This window comes from Cupressus sempervirens, chromosome 10 (genome assembly GCF_028749045.1).
Source record: "Cupressus sempervirens isolate cs-2001-9-10 chromosome 10, ASM2874904v1, whole genome shotgun sequence".
Classification (NCBI taxonomy): Eukaryota; Viridiplantae; Streptophyta; class Pinopsida; order Cupressales; family Cupressaceae; genus Cupressus; species Cupressus sempervirens.
Window position 1 is genome coordinate 359003957 of NC_143127.1, and position 18908 is coordinate 359022864.

Sequence of the window (18908 nt, forward strand, 5' to 3'; positions counted from 1 at the left end):
GCTATGACGGCTTAATAGGGCAAAAAACTCATTTTTTTTGCATTGTTTGTTGCATTTGTGTTCTCTAGAGCCTTGAGGTGTGGAGAGAATAAGGCTTGGAAGCATTCTTAGCTGATTGCAAGTGATTCAAGGCAGATTTGAGTGGATTTTAGACATAGTTACACCACCTTGGGGGACAGGGGGACGGCGAAACGAGGGGACAGAGTTGCCTTAATTTGGGGACGGTGGGGGGAAGGAGGGGGGACGGTGGCGGGGGATAGGAGGGGGTGTGTATATATATACATATGGTACATTAAATTGCTAGTTATCAAAAGATGTATTGCAATATAAGATGTAAAGATGTAAAAGAGTAAATACTTGAACAACGGATGGAATTGGAACATTGAAAATTGAACATTGAACATTGAACATAAATAGTCAAATCAACAAATAGTCAAGATTGGGACGTCCCTCATCCTTGGCAGAGGTGGCGGAATTTGGTGGTACCGCTGGGGTCAGGGAGATGAAGTCCCAAAATCCTCGGTGCGTCCAAGTCTCCGGGACGTGGGGCAAAGAGGGGGGATGCATCTCCGTGTTACTATGATTTTAGAGGATTCTAACTGGTTTTAGAAGACAAATCTTTCCAAGTATGTTCTTTTTATCATAGTTTGAAAACTTTTTATAGTTTTAACAAATGTTATATTGTTTTTGTTGTTGTTTGTAAATGATTTCAAATCATTTAAAAGCATTTTAACTCTATGTTTGAATCATTTGAAAGCCATTCAGCTCTATGTTGCACAATTTTTTTTGAAGAATATGTAAGATTTTCTAAAAACAAACCCTAGTTGTTATAACTTTGTTTATACATTTTTCTATAAATTTATGTGTAGGGCAGCGGTCAAGCATTAACAAAACATGACAAACCCATAAGAAGAGTGGCCACAAACACCATGCCCCTCTGCATATATAAGCACTTGGCCTAAAAATGCAAGAGATAAGGCATGGCAGTATGCCTATGAAGCTCCAGATGATGTTGGGAAGGTTATATGTATTCCATGTGAGAGACTTATTTCTGAAGGCATAAACCACTTCAAATACTACCTTGCAGACATAAAGAAACATGATTCAAATCCTTGTCTCAAGGTAACTGAAGAAGAAAAAAAATTCATCAATGCCCTACTTGCAGCTGCTAAAGAGAAAAAAATTGAATAGGGAGAGGGCAAAATTAGCTATGAGGGCAGCCATAGCTGAATTTCAAGGAGCTCTTTTTGATATGCAAGAAGAAGAAGAAGCACTTGAGAACATACTAGGATCTCTTTGTGGCCCACGGATCCACAAACAAAATGCCTCTTTTGCCAATTCCACTTCTTCTACATTTCCTAGTTCTTCATCACCATCCACATCAGGAATAGGGAGTTATTTTGTGCCCAGGAACACAGCTGGATCACAGCCATCATTAGAGGGCACTGGATGGTTCAAGGAGGTGCATGAGCAAACTGACATTGCAGCAGCTGATTTTTGGTTTTTCAACAATATATCAATGTGTGCGGCTGAGTCCCTATTGGTTGAAATTGGTGAATGCAATTTCAATATCGGGCAAAGGGTACAAGCCGCCTACTCACAAGGATATGAATGGAAGGTTAGAATATTACTATTTAGTAATTGTAAATAATTGTGATTCACTTCAGTTCATTGTTATATTTTAAATCTTAATTGTTATTTCCTATTTTTTACTAACACTTTATTACACCTAAATTTTGTAGGTTGTTTGACCATGTGATTGGTAGGGCAAGAGTATTTATAGAAGACCAAAAGAAAGAGTAGAAGAAGTATGGCTGCACCATTTTATTTGCTAGGTGGACAGATGGAAGAAGTATAACCATTATTAATTTCTTGGTTGCTTGCAAAGATGATGTGGTGTTTTGAAAATCTATTGACGCCTCCGACAAAGTGAAAAATGCACACATTAGCTTTAATGTCGGAGAATGTTGCCATGGAGGTGGAAGTAGAGAATGTGGTGCAAATAATCACAGATAATGCAGAAGCATATGTGGCAATAGGTAAATTTAATTTTTTATGTTCAATATGAATCATGAATACAATGCTATAGTATTATTCAACTTAGATTTGATGCAAATATGGAAAGTTTGTAACTAATTATTGATTTTTTACTAATCTTTTAGGTAGAATCCTCCAAGAGAGGCATCCCACACTTTTTTGGTCACCTTGTGCAGCACATGTCCTTGACCTTCTTTTGGAGGTTATAGGAAAACTTGATTTGGTGAGTCCAGTTGTGGAAGATGTTAGGCGAGTCACCAAATATATCTATAATCACCCATTGGCTCTCAGTTTGATGAGAAAGACCACTAAAGGCAAAGATTTGGTGAGACCCGCTATGACAAGGTTTGCAACAGTGTTCTTGACATTGCAAAGTATTCTCGACCACATATTGGCTCTGAAACAAATGTTTGTGTGTGCTGATTGGGTTGCTTCATCTTACTCAAAGAAGCCCAAAGGAGAGGCTGTGGCATAGATAGTCTTTGATGATAGTTTTTTTGCAAAGGCTAAGGAGATTGTGGAAGTAACTTCAAGAATCAAAACATTATATTTTTAGTTGATTCAAGTTTCATTATTAATTCATAACTTACTATGTTATTAACTAATTTGTATTTTTCAAATTTCAAATGTAGATGTCTATGCCCCTAGTTAGAGTCTTGCACATATGTGATGGGAAACAATCCCCAATGGGAGGTCTTTATGAGGCCATGGATAGGGCCAAAGAGGCTATTAGAAATTACTATCATGGGGACAGACTCAGATTTGACCCCATTTGGGAAATAATTGATAGGAGGTGGAACAATATGCTCCACCAACCCATTCATGCAATAGGCTACTTCCTCAACCCCAAATTCAGGGACTATGATTATCCTTAAAGTTGAGATTTTACTAAGACTTTATTTTACTTTACTTTTTAAAGTTGTGTACTAAGACTTGATATCATTTTCTATTTGTTTTAGGGCTGATGATTCCTACTGAGATCCTAACGGAGAGGTCATGAAAGGTGTCTCTAAATGCATTGAGAGAATGATATCCAATGAAGCGAAGAGAGACCTTGTTGTGACCGAACAAGTCTATGTAGAATTGAGGGGTAATTTGTTCTCTTCTATGCTAGCAAAGAGAGCAAGATCTACTCAAGCACTAGGTAAAGCGTCAAACTTTAAAACTTTTGCAAATTGATAAATTGTGTTTCTGACTATCTTTTTTTATTGCTTTATAACTTTTTATATTTTGTTTTCCAGATGCTTGGTGGGCAAGTTGGGGTCGCAATACCCCCAATTTAAAGAATTTTGCTCTCAGAGTCCTATGCCAACCTTGTAGCTCATCCTATTGTGAGTGCAACTGGAGCTTATTTGAATCCATCCACACAAAGAAAAGAAACAGAATGACTCAAAAATAGCTTAATGACCTTGTTTATGTGCACTATAATCTTAAGTTGCGCATACAAAGGGCACAGAGTTCAGTACTACCTGGTCCACTTGATCTAGAAGAGATAGATCCTTATTCTAATTGGACAGCACAGGAGCCAAGTCCATTGTTTTCACCCCATGAGATCATTGATTTGGAGAGGCAGACCATGGAGGGGGATGTTGGAACTGATTTTCATTTCACAATGGATGACATTGAGGACGAGGATGATGATGATTCAAGCTCAGAGGACGAGGCATTACCAGTGGCACATATAGGAGGAGATACATCCTCCTCCATGATCGAGCCAGTTAGTGGGGATGTTGAGCAAGGAGGCACAACCACAGAGTTCACAGTCACGCAGCACACACCCTATCCTAGTGCGGGGCACTTCTTCAAGGACTAGCCCCCCTTGCTTTCCTGCCAATGCAGCTGGAAAGAAGAAGATGTGATTGTATTGATGTATTTAGACTTTTAGTATTTACTTCTAGTTTGACAGATTGAAACTATTTACTATTTTGCTTCCTGCCATGAGCATTCCCCATGAGAATGCAATTTTGTACCCACTGTGCATTTATATATATCTAAACTCTGCTTGTTTCTTTTGTGTTCCCTTTAATTAACTTATTAGATGCATCTTCTCATTAAATTTCACAAAATAAATGTATTTTTAATTAAATTTCAGCGGTTTTTTTTAGGTTCCCAAGTTTTCCCAAGTTTGTTTTTTAAAATCGTCGAGTTTTTCTTGATTAAACTCTTGCACGGCTTGGCCAGTTTTTGCCTTTGGCAAGTTTTTCAACTATGATTCAAACTATCAAACCAAAAAATCTAACACTTTCATGCATGTTTGTTACAATTTAATGATGCGTAAAGATTGGTTCTCATGAGAGTTTTTGTCCTCACAAACCCTTGAAGATGACCACTCCAAACAATTTGCAATTTACTAATTCAATCCAGCATACCACATGAGCCTTACAATTTTTCTTTTATAACATCCTCATGCAGCTTCACTCTCTCCTGTAGTCAATGTGGAATAAATTTTTCTTGCTATTTCTTGCATTTTGATAGAGGGTGAAGTATCATGGTCATACTATCGAATGATTTGTTTTTGTATATTTCTTGCATTTTTTTCTTTATATATATATATACACACACACACACATACGCTTCCTCCCGCCACCGCATCTACATCCAAAAAAAAAAATTCCTGCATCCTGCATCCGCTTCCCGAATCCACATCCGAATTGGTAACTTAGAAAGAAACAAATAGAAACAAGATAGTTTTTCATTCATTAATTGAAAAAACACCACGCAATTGGATGTTGATTTCATTTGTATCATGGTTGTTGAGAGTTGTAACAAAGCGATTTTCCCAATGCTATGATGATTTTTCCTAGAAGTGTCAATTCTAACCATATAAGCACAAATCAAGAAAATGGGAAAGCGGTGAAAAATCATGAATAAGCAAAATTCCCAATCTTTTCTTTGTTAAAAATACAATTTCTCTCGATAATTTTTTTGATTGCCAATTTTGATTGATTTCCTTTGATTTTGATCAGCTTTTTTTATTTTAATATTGATTTATGAGAGTTCTCCCCATAGTTACCTACAAAATTATCTTGCGACATTTTCATAAGGGTATTTTACATGGTTACAGGGAGACCAGTCTCCCCCCTAAAAGTCGCGCGTCTCAGAGACTTTTCGCGTCTCCGAAGACCTCAAAAAAGGTTGGAGACTTCATCATGAAGTCTCCCCGTCTCCTAATCTAAAAAGTGAAGTCTCCTCGAAGTCTCCTAATAAAATATAAATGTAAAATATAATATTAAATAATTTAATATATTTTAGCCCTCTTTTTAATGTTTTCAATGCAAAAATTAAGACCACTGACAATTTAAATGATTAAATCATTTAAAATATTTTATTTAATAAATTAATAACTTTAAATGGTCTTAATGATTTGCCCCTGGTTGTACTACCATCAGAGGAACCTGAGTTGGAGAGTGTTGATTTTTTGGAGAGCATAATAGTTGAAGACCTTGAGATGGATGATCACAACCTTGTGGAGTAGATGATAGTACCATCGACATACTAATACTAGATATATTTCTGTTTTTCGTTTATTGTACAGAGTGTTCATTTTTGTTTGCATATCAGCAATTCGGCAACAAACTATACTTTTTTGAATTTAAAATTTGAATATGTAATGATAAACTCAACGATTAGCAATCTGATATGATGGTGATCATATGCAATATTCGAAAAACAAATGTCTATGAGATACAATATTGTGATCATGTGAGTTTTGAAATCTTTGACTCTGAGTCTATTTTAATTTTAAATGTGACATTACTATTATTATTTACTTTAGTGTTTTAGTCTTACAGTATTACTATTTTCAAATTTTGTATTTACTTTTAGTATTAGACTCTTTAAACTATTAAAAAAATAAAAATAAAAAAATTGCCGTCTCCAAGTACCCCCATCTCCTATTTGAAAAATTGTTGTACCGGTACCTGTACTAGTACCGGAGACCTTGAAGTCTCCCCATCTCACGATGACCTTGGTATTTTATGATTCCCATTAATTGTCATTAGGGGTTTTAGTTATTTACATTAGGGTTTTTATGACTTTCACAAGGGTTTTTCAAGATTTTCATTTGGGATTCTCTGTCATTCTTACATGATATGTTAGCCATTATCTTTTGTAGCAAATGGGATGACTTTTGTTTTCATTTTGCTAATTTATATTCAGCTAATGATATAATCAAAGGCAAGGAATCTCCCTCCATCTGAGCCAATCAAGTTGAAAGTTCAAGCTATCAAAAGGTGAAAGGGGATAAAAAGTGGCTTCCAAGTCAATTGCATTCATTATTGTTCCTTTTAAACTGTCTCGTTAGTGAGAGGTATTAATAATAATATAATATTAAAATAATATAATTGCTATATTATTGTATTATAACTTATTAACTATAATATATATATACCATAACTATTACATTAGTGTATTATAATATTGTACTATTAGAATAATAAAATATAATTATAATATATTAATATGATTTAAATTATATTATTATAAAATATTGTAATAATAATATACAGCTTAAAATCCATTTTTTCAAAAAATCGTATGCTACTGATTTACAGATTTTTTCCCAAACAGTTTTTGCTGCTATGGTTCTACTAATAACTGGCAGTTTTGCTCACAAGTGGTGGCTACAAGCAGAAGGCATGGTAGTATTATCTAAGATAAATAATAAACTATGTTGTCAGTTTGGGTTCAAATTCAAGTGCAAGTTCAAAGAACCAGTTCGCTAGTATGACAAAATTTTGAAATGGGGTTTAGGTTTGTTTGGGTTAGTAAGTACAAAAACATGTAAAAATTATGTATGTATGAAGCCTAGAAGCATGAATTAAGAATAGAATCTCACAATGTCATAAAAACAACAAAACACCATAAGCTTGTAATCAAGGCATCATATCAACATCAAATTATTAGAATAATAATATTGACTTCAACTATCACTGTTTTGACTTCCAACAATTGATACTTTATACTAAGTTTCAATCGTTTAATGTATTATCTATATCTTCATCTTCTTCTACTTCTTAATCAAAGGCATTAGTTGATTCACAAATGGTACCAATGCCAATGAGATCAGCTGCACAAATAGCATTCTTGCGTTCCAAGTCCTTAGGTACATATTACTTTTTCAATGTATGAAGAGCTTGTTTGTTTGTAATTAACATCCTACTTGAAAAATATTAAAAAGTAGCTTGCAACTCCTTTCACCTATTAAAGATATTGTTTAATGTTTAAAATGTAATTTATCACCTAAGTCACAAGGTTCGAGTTCGAGTTCGAGTTCAACTATGAAGTTTGGATGAAGTTTGACAAGTCAAAAAAATTTAAAAAAATTCGACATTAAATTTGTCCAATGTAATTTTAAAAATATATAATATATACTATTTTTATTATATTATATTTTAATAATTGATAAATAATATAGGTATTGTGATGTTTAATTATAATTTATAAGTACAGACTATTTATTATTATATAATATAAAATAATATTGATATATTTTAATATTTGATGAATAATATAAAATTCATAACAATAATAAATTAATAATTAATAATAATAACAATTTTTTTTGTATAAATATCAAGTAAACTTAAAACTAACTACTCTTAAAACATTAAACTTATTATAATAAAAAATTCAAAACTATTAAATAAAATCAAACCCAAATAATATCAAAACATTACAAATCATAATTATGCCGCAAACTGTCAACAGGAGGAACGGAAGCGGAGTTTTCTCAGACACTGTTGGCAGGGTATGAAGTTTGTACATGGAAAGCAAACACCGTTCGTTCAAGAGAAAGCAGACGGGAAAGAAGACAACCCATTACACGGACTCCCCTGTGACTGTACACGGACTAACTCACCTGTACATGGACTCCCCTGCACTCACGGTTTAGAAAAAACAACCTGCGACCAATACACAGTTATCTGCACTCACGGTTTCAGAATCGACGAATTTAGGCCGAACTTATATGAATTTTTTAATATTTCTTTAGGTTTGCCCAATTTCAAACTTGGAGCCGAAAATTCAGCTCACCTTGTGACACAATTTATCACTATAGAAAGCTTGCAATTAACCAGACTGGGATCATTAACAGCAATTAAATATTAAAAAATCACTAGAGGGAATCTTCAGGGCTAGTTTAATTTGATGTCATATATATTTGAACTTCAGAAAAACCTGTTTTGTAATGTTAAAGATCTCATTGAAATTCTGTAATAATTGTTTCCCGCACTAAATTATAGAAAGTTTTTCAGTGAAATTGCATGGGTCTGTCATGGTTCGACCTAGGTTCGGCCCAGACAAACCAACCTATCTAGGTTCGAACCCTGTCTGAACCCACAGGCGAACCAAACTCGAACCAAGAACTAGTTCGAACCCTGGACTAAACAGGGTGTCAGGCAGGCAAACCAGACTTCATGTGAAAATAAAAAGATTAGTGGTGGCAAATAGCCTCTTCCAGTTCTTTGGATAGTGAGATTCTTGATCTAAGATTTACTTGATATATTGGTATAGATTCATCCCTTGAGTATTTGATTTCCATCACTTGGTTCTTGATTGACCATTGCGATATTTGAGTGCAAAACAACTGTGTATGAATAAGATGCAATAAATTGTAGTGTTAAAAACTTAGGATACTGGAAATGGCACTCACATACTTGAAGACCTGAAGAAAGCAGTAAGCTTCCAAATGCAAAAGAGCTAGTAGCAAATGAAGGCAAGGCCTTAATCTTTTGGGATTTCCTCTGCATTGTGTTTCTTTACAATAAATAATCTATTGTTTGCCATGCTTTGTGTATGTCTTGACAATCTTCCCTTGTTTCCTCATGCATACACCTCTCTACTCTAGTTCATGACCCTTGAACAACTCATTTCTATGGTGCAATGCAATGCTTTATAAACACATCTAAAAGAGAATAGAAACCATATCAAGTTGCTGTTTGGAAATTTGGAAATATAAAGATTTGTGTTGGTAGGTGGTGAATTCTATAATAATTATATACCAGGTGTTTACATTTTTTATTTCAAAATATAATTCATAATTTCTAGACATGGTAAATCTCAGAAAGAAGAATCTGCAAATGTCAGTTATGAATGTCTAAAAACTTGAACTATACTTTTTTGAGCTTGTAAAGATATTGTTGCAAGTTGTTTCATTACCTGGAACAGCTGGCAGGAATTTGTTATTGGATAACCGAGGATTTCTACTGAGACTTCCAGATTTCCTGGTTGTCGCAGATGTCTCAATTCTTCGTCTTGAACCAGTTATTTCAATGGACCCACATTCTTCTTCTGAAGCCTTTCAATAAGAATACAATCACTTCAACATATTATTAACAGAAAAAATATTTCCTGTAGAGATAAAGAAAGGCAACATGTAGTTGTAATGCAATTTTCACAGGCAAATAAGTTCTAGTTTGATCAGTGACAATCACTTCAGAATATGATAATAGGAAAGGGAAAAGAAAAATCCCTTAATAGATAAACATAACCGTGTTGTATCAAAGACTCGAAAGCAATTTGCTCAAGCAAACACTTTCTTGTAATTACTGTAAAATCTCAAAAAATAAGAAAACCTAATAGAATATTTTATGGAATTGTAACATTAAGAATATATACAAGCATGAAATTTGTCTGTGCAAACCAGAAAAGGAGACACATTATCTAGTAAGGTGCATTACCAAGCATAGATGAAGTGGTGAGCATCATGGCCTATAAAGTTAATTTTATAATGTTTAATATTTTATTGCAGAGTTCCAAAAAATAACATATGCATGAATCAAGATCAATCCATTGACAAACGTACTTAAACTTCAAGGTCACAAAAATCAAACATTACTGGATATCTTTTCTAATGTAAAAAGCATGAGATATGAAATTTACAGTGCTTACACGAAAAAGAAATTTCCAAAGAAGCGAACAGTAAGAAAACAACCCAGTTGAACTATCCAAACTATTATTAACATAACCTAGACTTCAGAGGGTAATTCGTCATGTACCAAAAAGGTTCACAAATTTGTATTGATCAGGGCTGTTATAGTTTCTTGAAATCCTTGATCTAAAAAAGGGTCTCATTCATCATCAATCACAGCTGTTTAAGTTCAGTGACTCCTTGGAGTGGTTGGCCAAGTTCTTATCATGACATCAAATGTTAAATATTCTTACATATTCAGATTCCTTTTGAAAAAGTAACAACTTGATTTGATTCCATATGCAAAAACAATGGTTTCTAGGAGATAGAGGACAAATTTAGCATTTAAGTGGTTATTTCGTTTCTATCAAAAAACAATTTCCTCGTTGCCAATTACTGAAAACAGGTGGTTTCTTAATTGCCAGCAGTTTTTTAATTGTTGGCTGTAGAAAACTGGCAGTTCTGTCCAATTTGAACATAACAACAGAGGCAACAGAAATAAGGCACTTTAGTCCATTTCTCATTATTTGGGATTCCAATTCAAGCCTGGGATGTGTTCAAAATGGCATGTTGTTTTCAAGTAGGCATAGGAACCGTTATGAGCAAGTTTGGGAGTTTGGGCCAGCTAGTTAAATACAAAAAAAGTGTTATTTGGAGTTTTCATGTTGTAATTTATTTCTTGAAGTTTTCCAAGTGTTTATCAAGGACATGTAAATGGGCCCAAGGTCCTTGGGGAAATGTCATGTTCCCTTTTCTAGCCAGCAAGCTTTGTTGTGCCATTAGCCCGTTTTGCCTTGGTCCCATGGGCAAACCAGATTTCTATACGATCAAAGCAGTTTTTGGCCTAGGCAATTTCAGTTAGGAGCTAATCAGGGTTGTTTCAGTGGAGTTTCCAAACACTTACTATTTTTAGTAAGTCATCAGACTCAACATTCTTGACATTTTAGGGTTGGACTAGTAGCATCTTGTCAAGACTTTCCCGACAAGCTATCATACATCCATATCCGAGTCCATCTAATTAGAAATTTTAATGCATGAAGAATTAATTAATTTATTACAAAGTGACTTTATAACTTAAGCTCATTTTGTTCATGTCACTTTATTATCTATGGGCACTTTATTTCCTTAAGCAGGGGAAAAGTAAAAGTATTATCTTAAAAAGGAAATAAAGAAACAAAAAGGGGAATGCAAAGAGTCACTTGTTTTTCCTTAAAATGGAAGGAGCTCATTTCCAATATACTTGGTTTTGTGATTTTGATTTCGATTTCTCTATTGGAGAGTTATTTTCAAAAACTTCATCTTTCAGCAGATGAGAGGACGGAGAAACTCAGGCTTGGGTAGTCAACGAAAACACATTGTCGATTGGAGACATCATGCAGGTGTTTCACATTGTATTACAGGTTCAGCTTTTCTATTATCAGACCTTGTTGTAGTTGTTTCTAAGAGATAATTTCTATGCATGTTATTGAATTGCTAGTTTATAATGTAATAACAAATTTTGAGATATTTTGCATTAGTATTTTACTGGTTAATTGCTGGTTTTAAATTGCATTAACTACTACTGTTTTTAAATTGTCTGGGAGAAATTTTGGATAAAAATATCCAATGGGATATTACAGTGGTATCAGAGCATTGATCATGTCATCTTGTTGGGTATAGTCAGAGGTTTCATCAGAAATAATTTACAAATGGGTTTTCATCAGAGGCGTGTATCCTGCCAGCAGTCATTATTGGGCCAGGTGAAATTGGGATGAAATTAGTTTTAAAAAAATCCAAATACAAGTGGCATGAAATTGTGAATAATATTTCTCCCTTCTGTGAATAGTATTTCTCCCTTATGTCCGTACACAAAGAAGTTCCATACCTCTAGGAAATATTTATTTTACAACACATTGATGTTAATATTGGCAGAAAATATACAGACCAAATAGTTTTCCAGCTGTCTATCGCCTTGGGTGAATTCCTTTGAGGTTATTACTTGGAAATGATTTATTGCCGTCAATGATTAAGGGGCAAGTATTAATTTAATAAATAAATATGGAAGTGTTTTGTTATACCATCATGTGATAAAAGATTGACATTGGCGGTTCATTCCATTTAACTTTTGTAAAACCTGAGGATTGGAAAAATTATTGGCAAGGATCAAGTATTCCATAAATGTTTTAATTGAGCCGCATTTTATTATTAAGGGACTATTGACATTGGTAGTGATTAAAAGTTTTATTGTTGCCATATATTACCAACGCACGACAATAGCTATGAGATCGAATTATTTGGGTGATTAAATATCCAAGCTAAAGCTTGTTGTTGATAAATATCTATTATGAGTGCATACATATTTTTTTGTGGGGCCGACTCTTACTGAGTTATCAGCAAAATAAATGCAACCCTGTAGTTTATGCTCAAATGTCATTTGAAAATAATAAAGTGGACAATAATTTCAGGAAGATTACAGTTGGAATTTGTTAATATTTCAGCCAAGACTTTTGAAATGCAAATAATTTGTTTCCAAATAATTCCAAGAACGCAACACTGGAGAAATATTAAAACACTACAAAAAGTATATCGATGGGCAACATATGATTTTGGCTTGGAAAAAAGAATTCCTGTGGGTGTAGGTCGCTGCGAAAGCTTTTGTATAGTCATGGAGTTTCCAGTGCTACAAAGATGAAATTGCCATGATCATTTTCTTGAGCCTTACACTTAGCAGTTGGTGCCATCAGAAATTTGTTTCAGTGAAGAATACTTGGAGGAAAGATAACGTTGAATGAAACAAGTGTCTCTTCATGGTTCTTCATTGGGTTTAAGGAAATTTTTCTACAGACGGTATATTGTATTGCAAGTATTTGCAGCCCAAATTAACTGCGCCAGAGCATATATGATCGTCATGGTTTCATATTGAGGCAACACTAACAGTTATAGGCAGCGGCTAGGAGCTGGAAGCTCATGCTTGGCATAGGATCAGTTTGGCCTTAAAGCTTCAACGCGGAAATTTCCCAGCTCCACGATAAAGGAAACTGATTTCTCAGATAGCTGTGATACCTCCAGGGGACTGAAAATTGATAAAGCATTCCTTCATTTCTCGTTGGGCATTCAAATTTATGCAAGCTGGGTCAAGCTGTGTTTAGTGTCATGTCTGAAGAAGAGACTATTTTGGAAGCTGACTGACTTAGCAACTGGTACTAAGCAGACTATTCCAGGTGTAAGATAGCGATATTATATTCTGAAACAATAAATTCCGAAATTCTGCAATTTGAATCATTGACTGTATCTATTTTTTGATTCCTTTATGTTATTAATTTTCAAGTCTGCCAATCTGGAACTCTATTTGAAATCAGTAGCTTAAACTGTCATAATGCTGTCCAGTGATATTCTATGAATGGGGGTCTCTATTGTCTTACTCTTCTTGAGTAAAGTAGCCTGAGGAAAATCATTACTAATTTTAAAATTGTAAACGCCATCACAGCTTATTGAAATAGAAAATACATCTTATGTTTGTGAAAATGCATGGATTAGGAATGGTAAAGATTTGCAATAGAATTTGGAAAAGGGGATATGAAACTGTCAATTGTTTGACAAAATGTTTGAGAGATAAAGGGATGACTAAGGTTGTGATAAATTAGTGACAGCAGGGGCAGCCCTTACAGTGTTATTGAAGGTCCTAGCACATCAGACTTCTAATCTTTGAAAGAGAAGCTATCCTGATAAGTTGGGGGGTTTGGAGTAGGAACTCACAGCAATACGATTTGGTCAAACAGAAGGATTACAGCAGTTGATTTCTTGCTTGGACTGTTGCATACATCTGTGAAGATAATATTCACTGCAAACAAATAAACACTCACAACAGCAGAAGTAAGCAGACTATTTGACAAAATCCTTGAAATCATGAAAAATTTGCCAAGACTAGAAAAGATCATGAAGGATCTTGGTCAAGCTAAACAAGTTAGCCCAAAATTCACAACATAAAAAGAGAACTTAAGTACTTGATATGTATGATGATTATAACGAACTTCCTCCACGTGCTCAAAAAGACTTACCTTTCACCGATTTTCACCAATTACATGGAAACAAGAATAATGCAGCAAAGAAACAATAGCATAAGATAGCTCTTGAACTTCTGGAACAAGGAGCTTGCAAAAAATTGCATGAGGAATTTTCAGAAATCACAAATCAGTTTACAGGTGATCTTGAAAAGGAGGAGCAACCAACTACCAGCGCTTTGCAGCCTTCTCACAATCATGTGAAAGATATTAATGGCATAGGTTTGATAGGTAGTTTGGACATAGAGATATCTTGTGGGGCTTCCTACACTAGTGCTCTTGAGAGACATCCCGATAGTTCATGTGATAAAATTGTCCAATCAACCAACGATGATGACTCCACATCTTTTGTGAGTGTTGATGTTTATTTCGATCCAAACTTAATGGTCTCTACATATGGTATGGATTCTTCTTGCGTTTAATTTTGACCATAATGTTGCCCTTAATTCCTGTACACAATTGGATATGAAAGATGACATTTATGATGTAGATATGTGATGAATCACCTTCTTCTGCCACATGTGCATTTGACTTTTCTCACACCTACTAGTTCACCTTGTTTGGAGAGTCAAACAAATGCAACTGAAAATAATATCGCTGCAGCCTTATCACATTTTGGTAACATATATGATATGGTTGGAAAACAATTTTGGCGGGAGCAGTAAGAGAAAAGACAAAAAAGACTCAAAGAGGAGTAATCACATTTGTATTTGATTAAGGAAGTGACAAGAACAACAAGATCAGATTACAAACATCTCCTTTCAAATCATGATCATCTTCTCAATCTCCCAAAGATCTATTCTGAAGCATTAAGGAAGAAAGAAGAAGTGGACATCCTTTCTTGCGAGCTCACGGATACCAAAGACATCCTAGAAGCTGCCTTAGTAGCATCTCATGAGGCAGGAAATCAGAGTTTTGAGCTTAATCAGGAATAAAATTTTGCACGCTCAACATTCAGATGTGAGAGTTGAAGAGGTTGACAGTAATGATAGTGAGAGGGTTGATCAACATGTACATGTTTTGTACACATTTAGTGGGCACATAGTATTGCATGGTCAGTCATTGACTGAGGTTGAGGTTATGCATTGTGAATATACAGTGAGTAGTGCTCATCACTTTTCATTTGATCCACACATGGAGCATTTGATGAGGCACGTGTGTAGATTAGCTCAAAGTTGGTACCATCCATTGTGGGATGGAGGTTTTCCATCTCCAAAAGACAAGACTAGGGGCTACAAGTATCTAAATTAGGTAATGATGGGAGATTACTTATAGGGACACTAGTCAATTCTCCACCATAGTGATATGTATCCTAGAGGGTTAGTTACTTTTGTTCGAAGAGATCTCAAGCAAACACAAGGTTACAAGATTATTATGGTGTCAATTGCTACAAACTAGATTACTTGCGAAGTCAGGATATCTGTAGGGGTCTTGTCAAAATCTGAGGTAGTTGTGGGGTTGCAAGTTCTTTCAGTGGTTTGTATCCCCTTATGAGACCAATGGTGTGAGGGTAGTTTGCTTTGGGGCCCGAGTATTGACAATAGCTTGGGTGGGTTCCACTAATGGGCTTCACTACTTCTGGCATGGTGAAGAGGTCAAATTTGAGCGACAGGAGTTTGATGATCTTCTTGGGCCTATTTTCATTTTTATGTATTCCTCATGTGTGCAAGATTTAGATAGTGGATATGGCATATATACTTGCATTGTTGACGGAGGTATGACACATGGGGGCTTCATTACTTCCATTAACACTAGAAACTCATAAAGTGGGGATTTGGAGAGCAAAAGCACATGTCTTGAGCACTAAAAAGTGCAAGTTTATTCATTTTACACGGAATTTTTGTTCACCCAAGCACAAGTGGCAATTTTCAGCCCAAAAGAACATGTTTTTGACTTGCAAAAGCCCACTTATTTGGGTGTTCATGAGAAAAACGGGGTTTTGCAGCAAAGAAGCACTCATATCTTGGTGATGGATTTTGCTCTCCATAGGGTTGTTTTTGCATGAAATCACCAAAGGATCATTCTTAGATATTCAAAAGTGCAGATTAAAGACCTTTTTGCTCATATTACAGCCCATTTAGAGCACGTCTTTGCCCAAAAATGCCTTGTGTTTAGGCATTTTTCTTCATCAATTTTTTAACTATTTGGCTCAAGGTAACATCTAAAAGCATTGCTCATCAATTTCAGCTTGAATACAATCCTTTTCAAGTTGCATATAATGTTGTGGATGCCATATTTAATATGCATTGCATATTTGCTTGGTCAAAATGGTTGCTAAAATGATGCATTTTTAATCTCCAACTTCCTACACTTGGCAAGCTACAAATTTTGACTCAAACTTCGCAAAGATTGATGCAAGATTCAAAGTCTATTTAACTCTCAATCATGCAATAATTCTAAATCCAAATAATCTCTTTGGATTAACTTTCAGATTTTTGCACAGGAGATTAAAGACTTCTTCCCTTGCTTCTTGAGGAAAATGGTAAATTTCTTGTGAGTTTCATAGGGCAAAGTTGTATATAAGAGTTCTTTAGTTTTTTGTTTGCAAATAGCTTGATTTCATTTTTAAGATTTCCATTTGTTTTGTATCTGATGTGTTCTTTCTATCTTTAGTCTAAATTCTCCAAGTTGCATATGCAAGTGCTTCATCTTGCTTGCATATGCAATAGAGGTTAAAAACTCTGTTCTTGAAGGAAGCTCTGTTTGCAACAAGCTTTTGCATCCAAAAATATAACTTTCATGCTTGCATGCACTTCATCGGCGCTTGCTATATCGCTGTCACATGACTTAAAACTTATGACGGTGGTTGCTTACATGCTTGCTCATGATGAAAACATAAAGAATTCATTATACGTAAAAGTTATACTGCCCATTTGCCATGCATTTTCCACTCATAAAGCTTGCTCTCCATGTTGATTTTATGTGGATCGTTGCAAATGTAGTTGCATTGCCATTTTTGGTATATATTTTCACTCTTATTTATATTAAGGAAGAGACATGTCTCTTCATGAGACATGTCTATCCATTATTATCTAACTAATATAATAGCAAATGATTATTTAATTATATAATGATTCAGATATTATTTTTATTATTATTACTATTATTATTATTATTATTATTATAGCTCTCTCTCACACACATATTTTTGCACTTTAGTCTCATAGTTTATCTAACTAAAGCTACCAAACATCAACACTCTCTCTTAGCTAGGGAGGATAAACACGTGACATATATTACCTCAATGTAATATAAAGATATTGGGAGCAATGGCCTCCTAAAAGTCAACTCATTTGACATTCACCACGTATTCTTTGAGCAATGGCCTCCTGAATGTTGAGTTGCAAGATATTCACCAAGTACTATTAGTAATGGCATCCTGAATGTCAACTCATTTGATATTCACCAAGTACTCTATGAATGACCTACTGCACATCAATTTGCATAGAATTCACCATATACTCAAAATGTTCATAAGGTATGTGCACGCATATTCTCATAATGCTTATTGTATAAACCAAAGTAATGAGAATCAAAATCAAGATCGGAATTGGAATCAGAATCAGCAAGGCTGAATCGAATCCTGAATCAGCCATGAATCAAAATCGAATCAGCCATGAATCGGCAAATTTAAAAAACCCTTGAAATTTACTAACTTATTTCATAAACCCTTTATTGCTGATTCGATTCATCGATTCATAAATCATCGTTTGGCATGAATCAAATCACCAAATTGTGTGAATAGTTGTGATTCTCGTTACTATGGTATGAACATCCACCATGCAAAGTATAAGCTATCATGATCTGCATAGACATTGTAAGATATCCATCATTATAGAAAATTAAGTTATTGTAAGATCGTCACCTTTCAATAATTTTTGCAAATTCAAGCGATAATCATTTGGAAGTCGTCACTTCCTCGTGATGTATAAAAGGGTTAGGCCCAAATAGTCATGAAGTTTATTCATGAATCACAGTCCTCTTGACTGCTGCAATTTATGGATCACTAGAGAATCCATCTCAACATGATCTACTCCCTCTGAATTAATATGGCCGAGATCACCAAAGGTTGACTGAACCATATCCTCTATTTGCTCCCTCTCTTTCAAGGTTCCATCTAATGAGATGTCAAGTTCCCTCTAAACCTCAATCTCCTTCATCCTACAATAACATTCTTGGAGGAAAAGATCAAGGCACATAGCTCTTAAATACAAATACGAGAGATTTTCTATAGAATAATTGAAAATTTTACTCAAAAGAGAATTTATCTTATTGGGACAAATCCACTAGATTGGATTTATACAAGCCTATCCTTGATATCATTAAATTCTTAGTCACATTAATCAATAGGAATATGCTTGTTTGGTTGATGATATTCCATCAAGTTGCATTTAATATAAGGTGGGGTCATGCCCTCTACATCACCTTCACGTATGCTTATATCTAAATGAGAATGAAGGTTTATCCCCGTCATACTTAATGCTGGTTTGATCATTGCCACATTGCATGCTTTTATTGGAGCGCAGTGTACAAAATATCCACCGATCCTTATTCACGGGGGAGATAGTTACAATCTCTACCTTCTATATTTCCTTTTGAACTTGTGATTGGACTTATTATTAATCCTGCCCTTATTATGATTCATTGATAGAAAATTCAACACACAATATAAGATAGTTCCATTTAGGCATGTTAAATCCTCACTGATCACACATGGCAATCGAGTCTTGTTTTGAAACATGTAAATGAGTCAAAGGACTTATTATTGATGTAAGATAGGGATGGCCGATGGCAATATGAAACCCTTTCAGATGCCAAGTTAATTCAGTCTCCTCTGACATGTTCACATACCTATGTAGATTTGAGTCTCTTGTTTGCAATTTATTTAGTCCTCTTCATTTTGTTCAATGGGCTCGAGCCAA

The 18908-nt window shown here is 34.8% G+C and overlaps 1 protein-coding gene across 2 annotated transcripts in view; it reads right to left on the reverse strand.

The window, feature by feature from the left end:
* Positions 1–18908, reverse strand: part of LOC149534118 (uncharacterized) — a 143008-nt gene that overhangs the window by 3485 nt on the left and 120615 nt on the right. Inside the window, exon 8 of one of the 2 annotated variants that reach the window (XM_089804082.1) lies at positions 9196–9334. In XM_089804082.1, coding sequence (XP_089660208.1) covers positions 9196–9334 — 139 coding nt within the window. Of the gene's footprint in view, positions 1–9195; positions 9335–13717; positions 13767–18908 lie in introns of those variants that run through there. The other variant, XM_089804083.1, reaches the window with a different exon arrangement.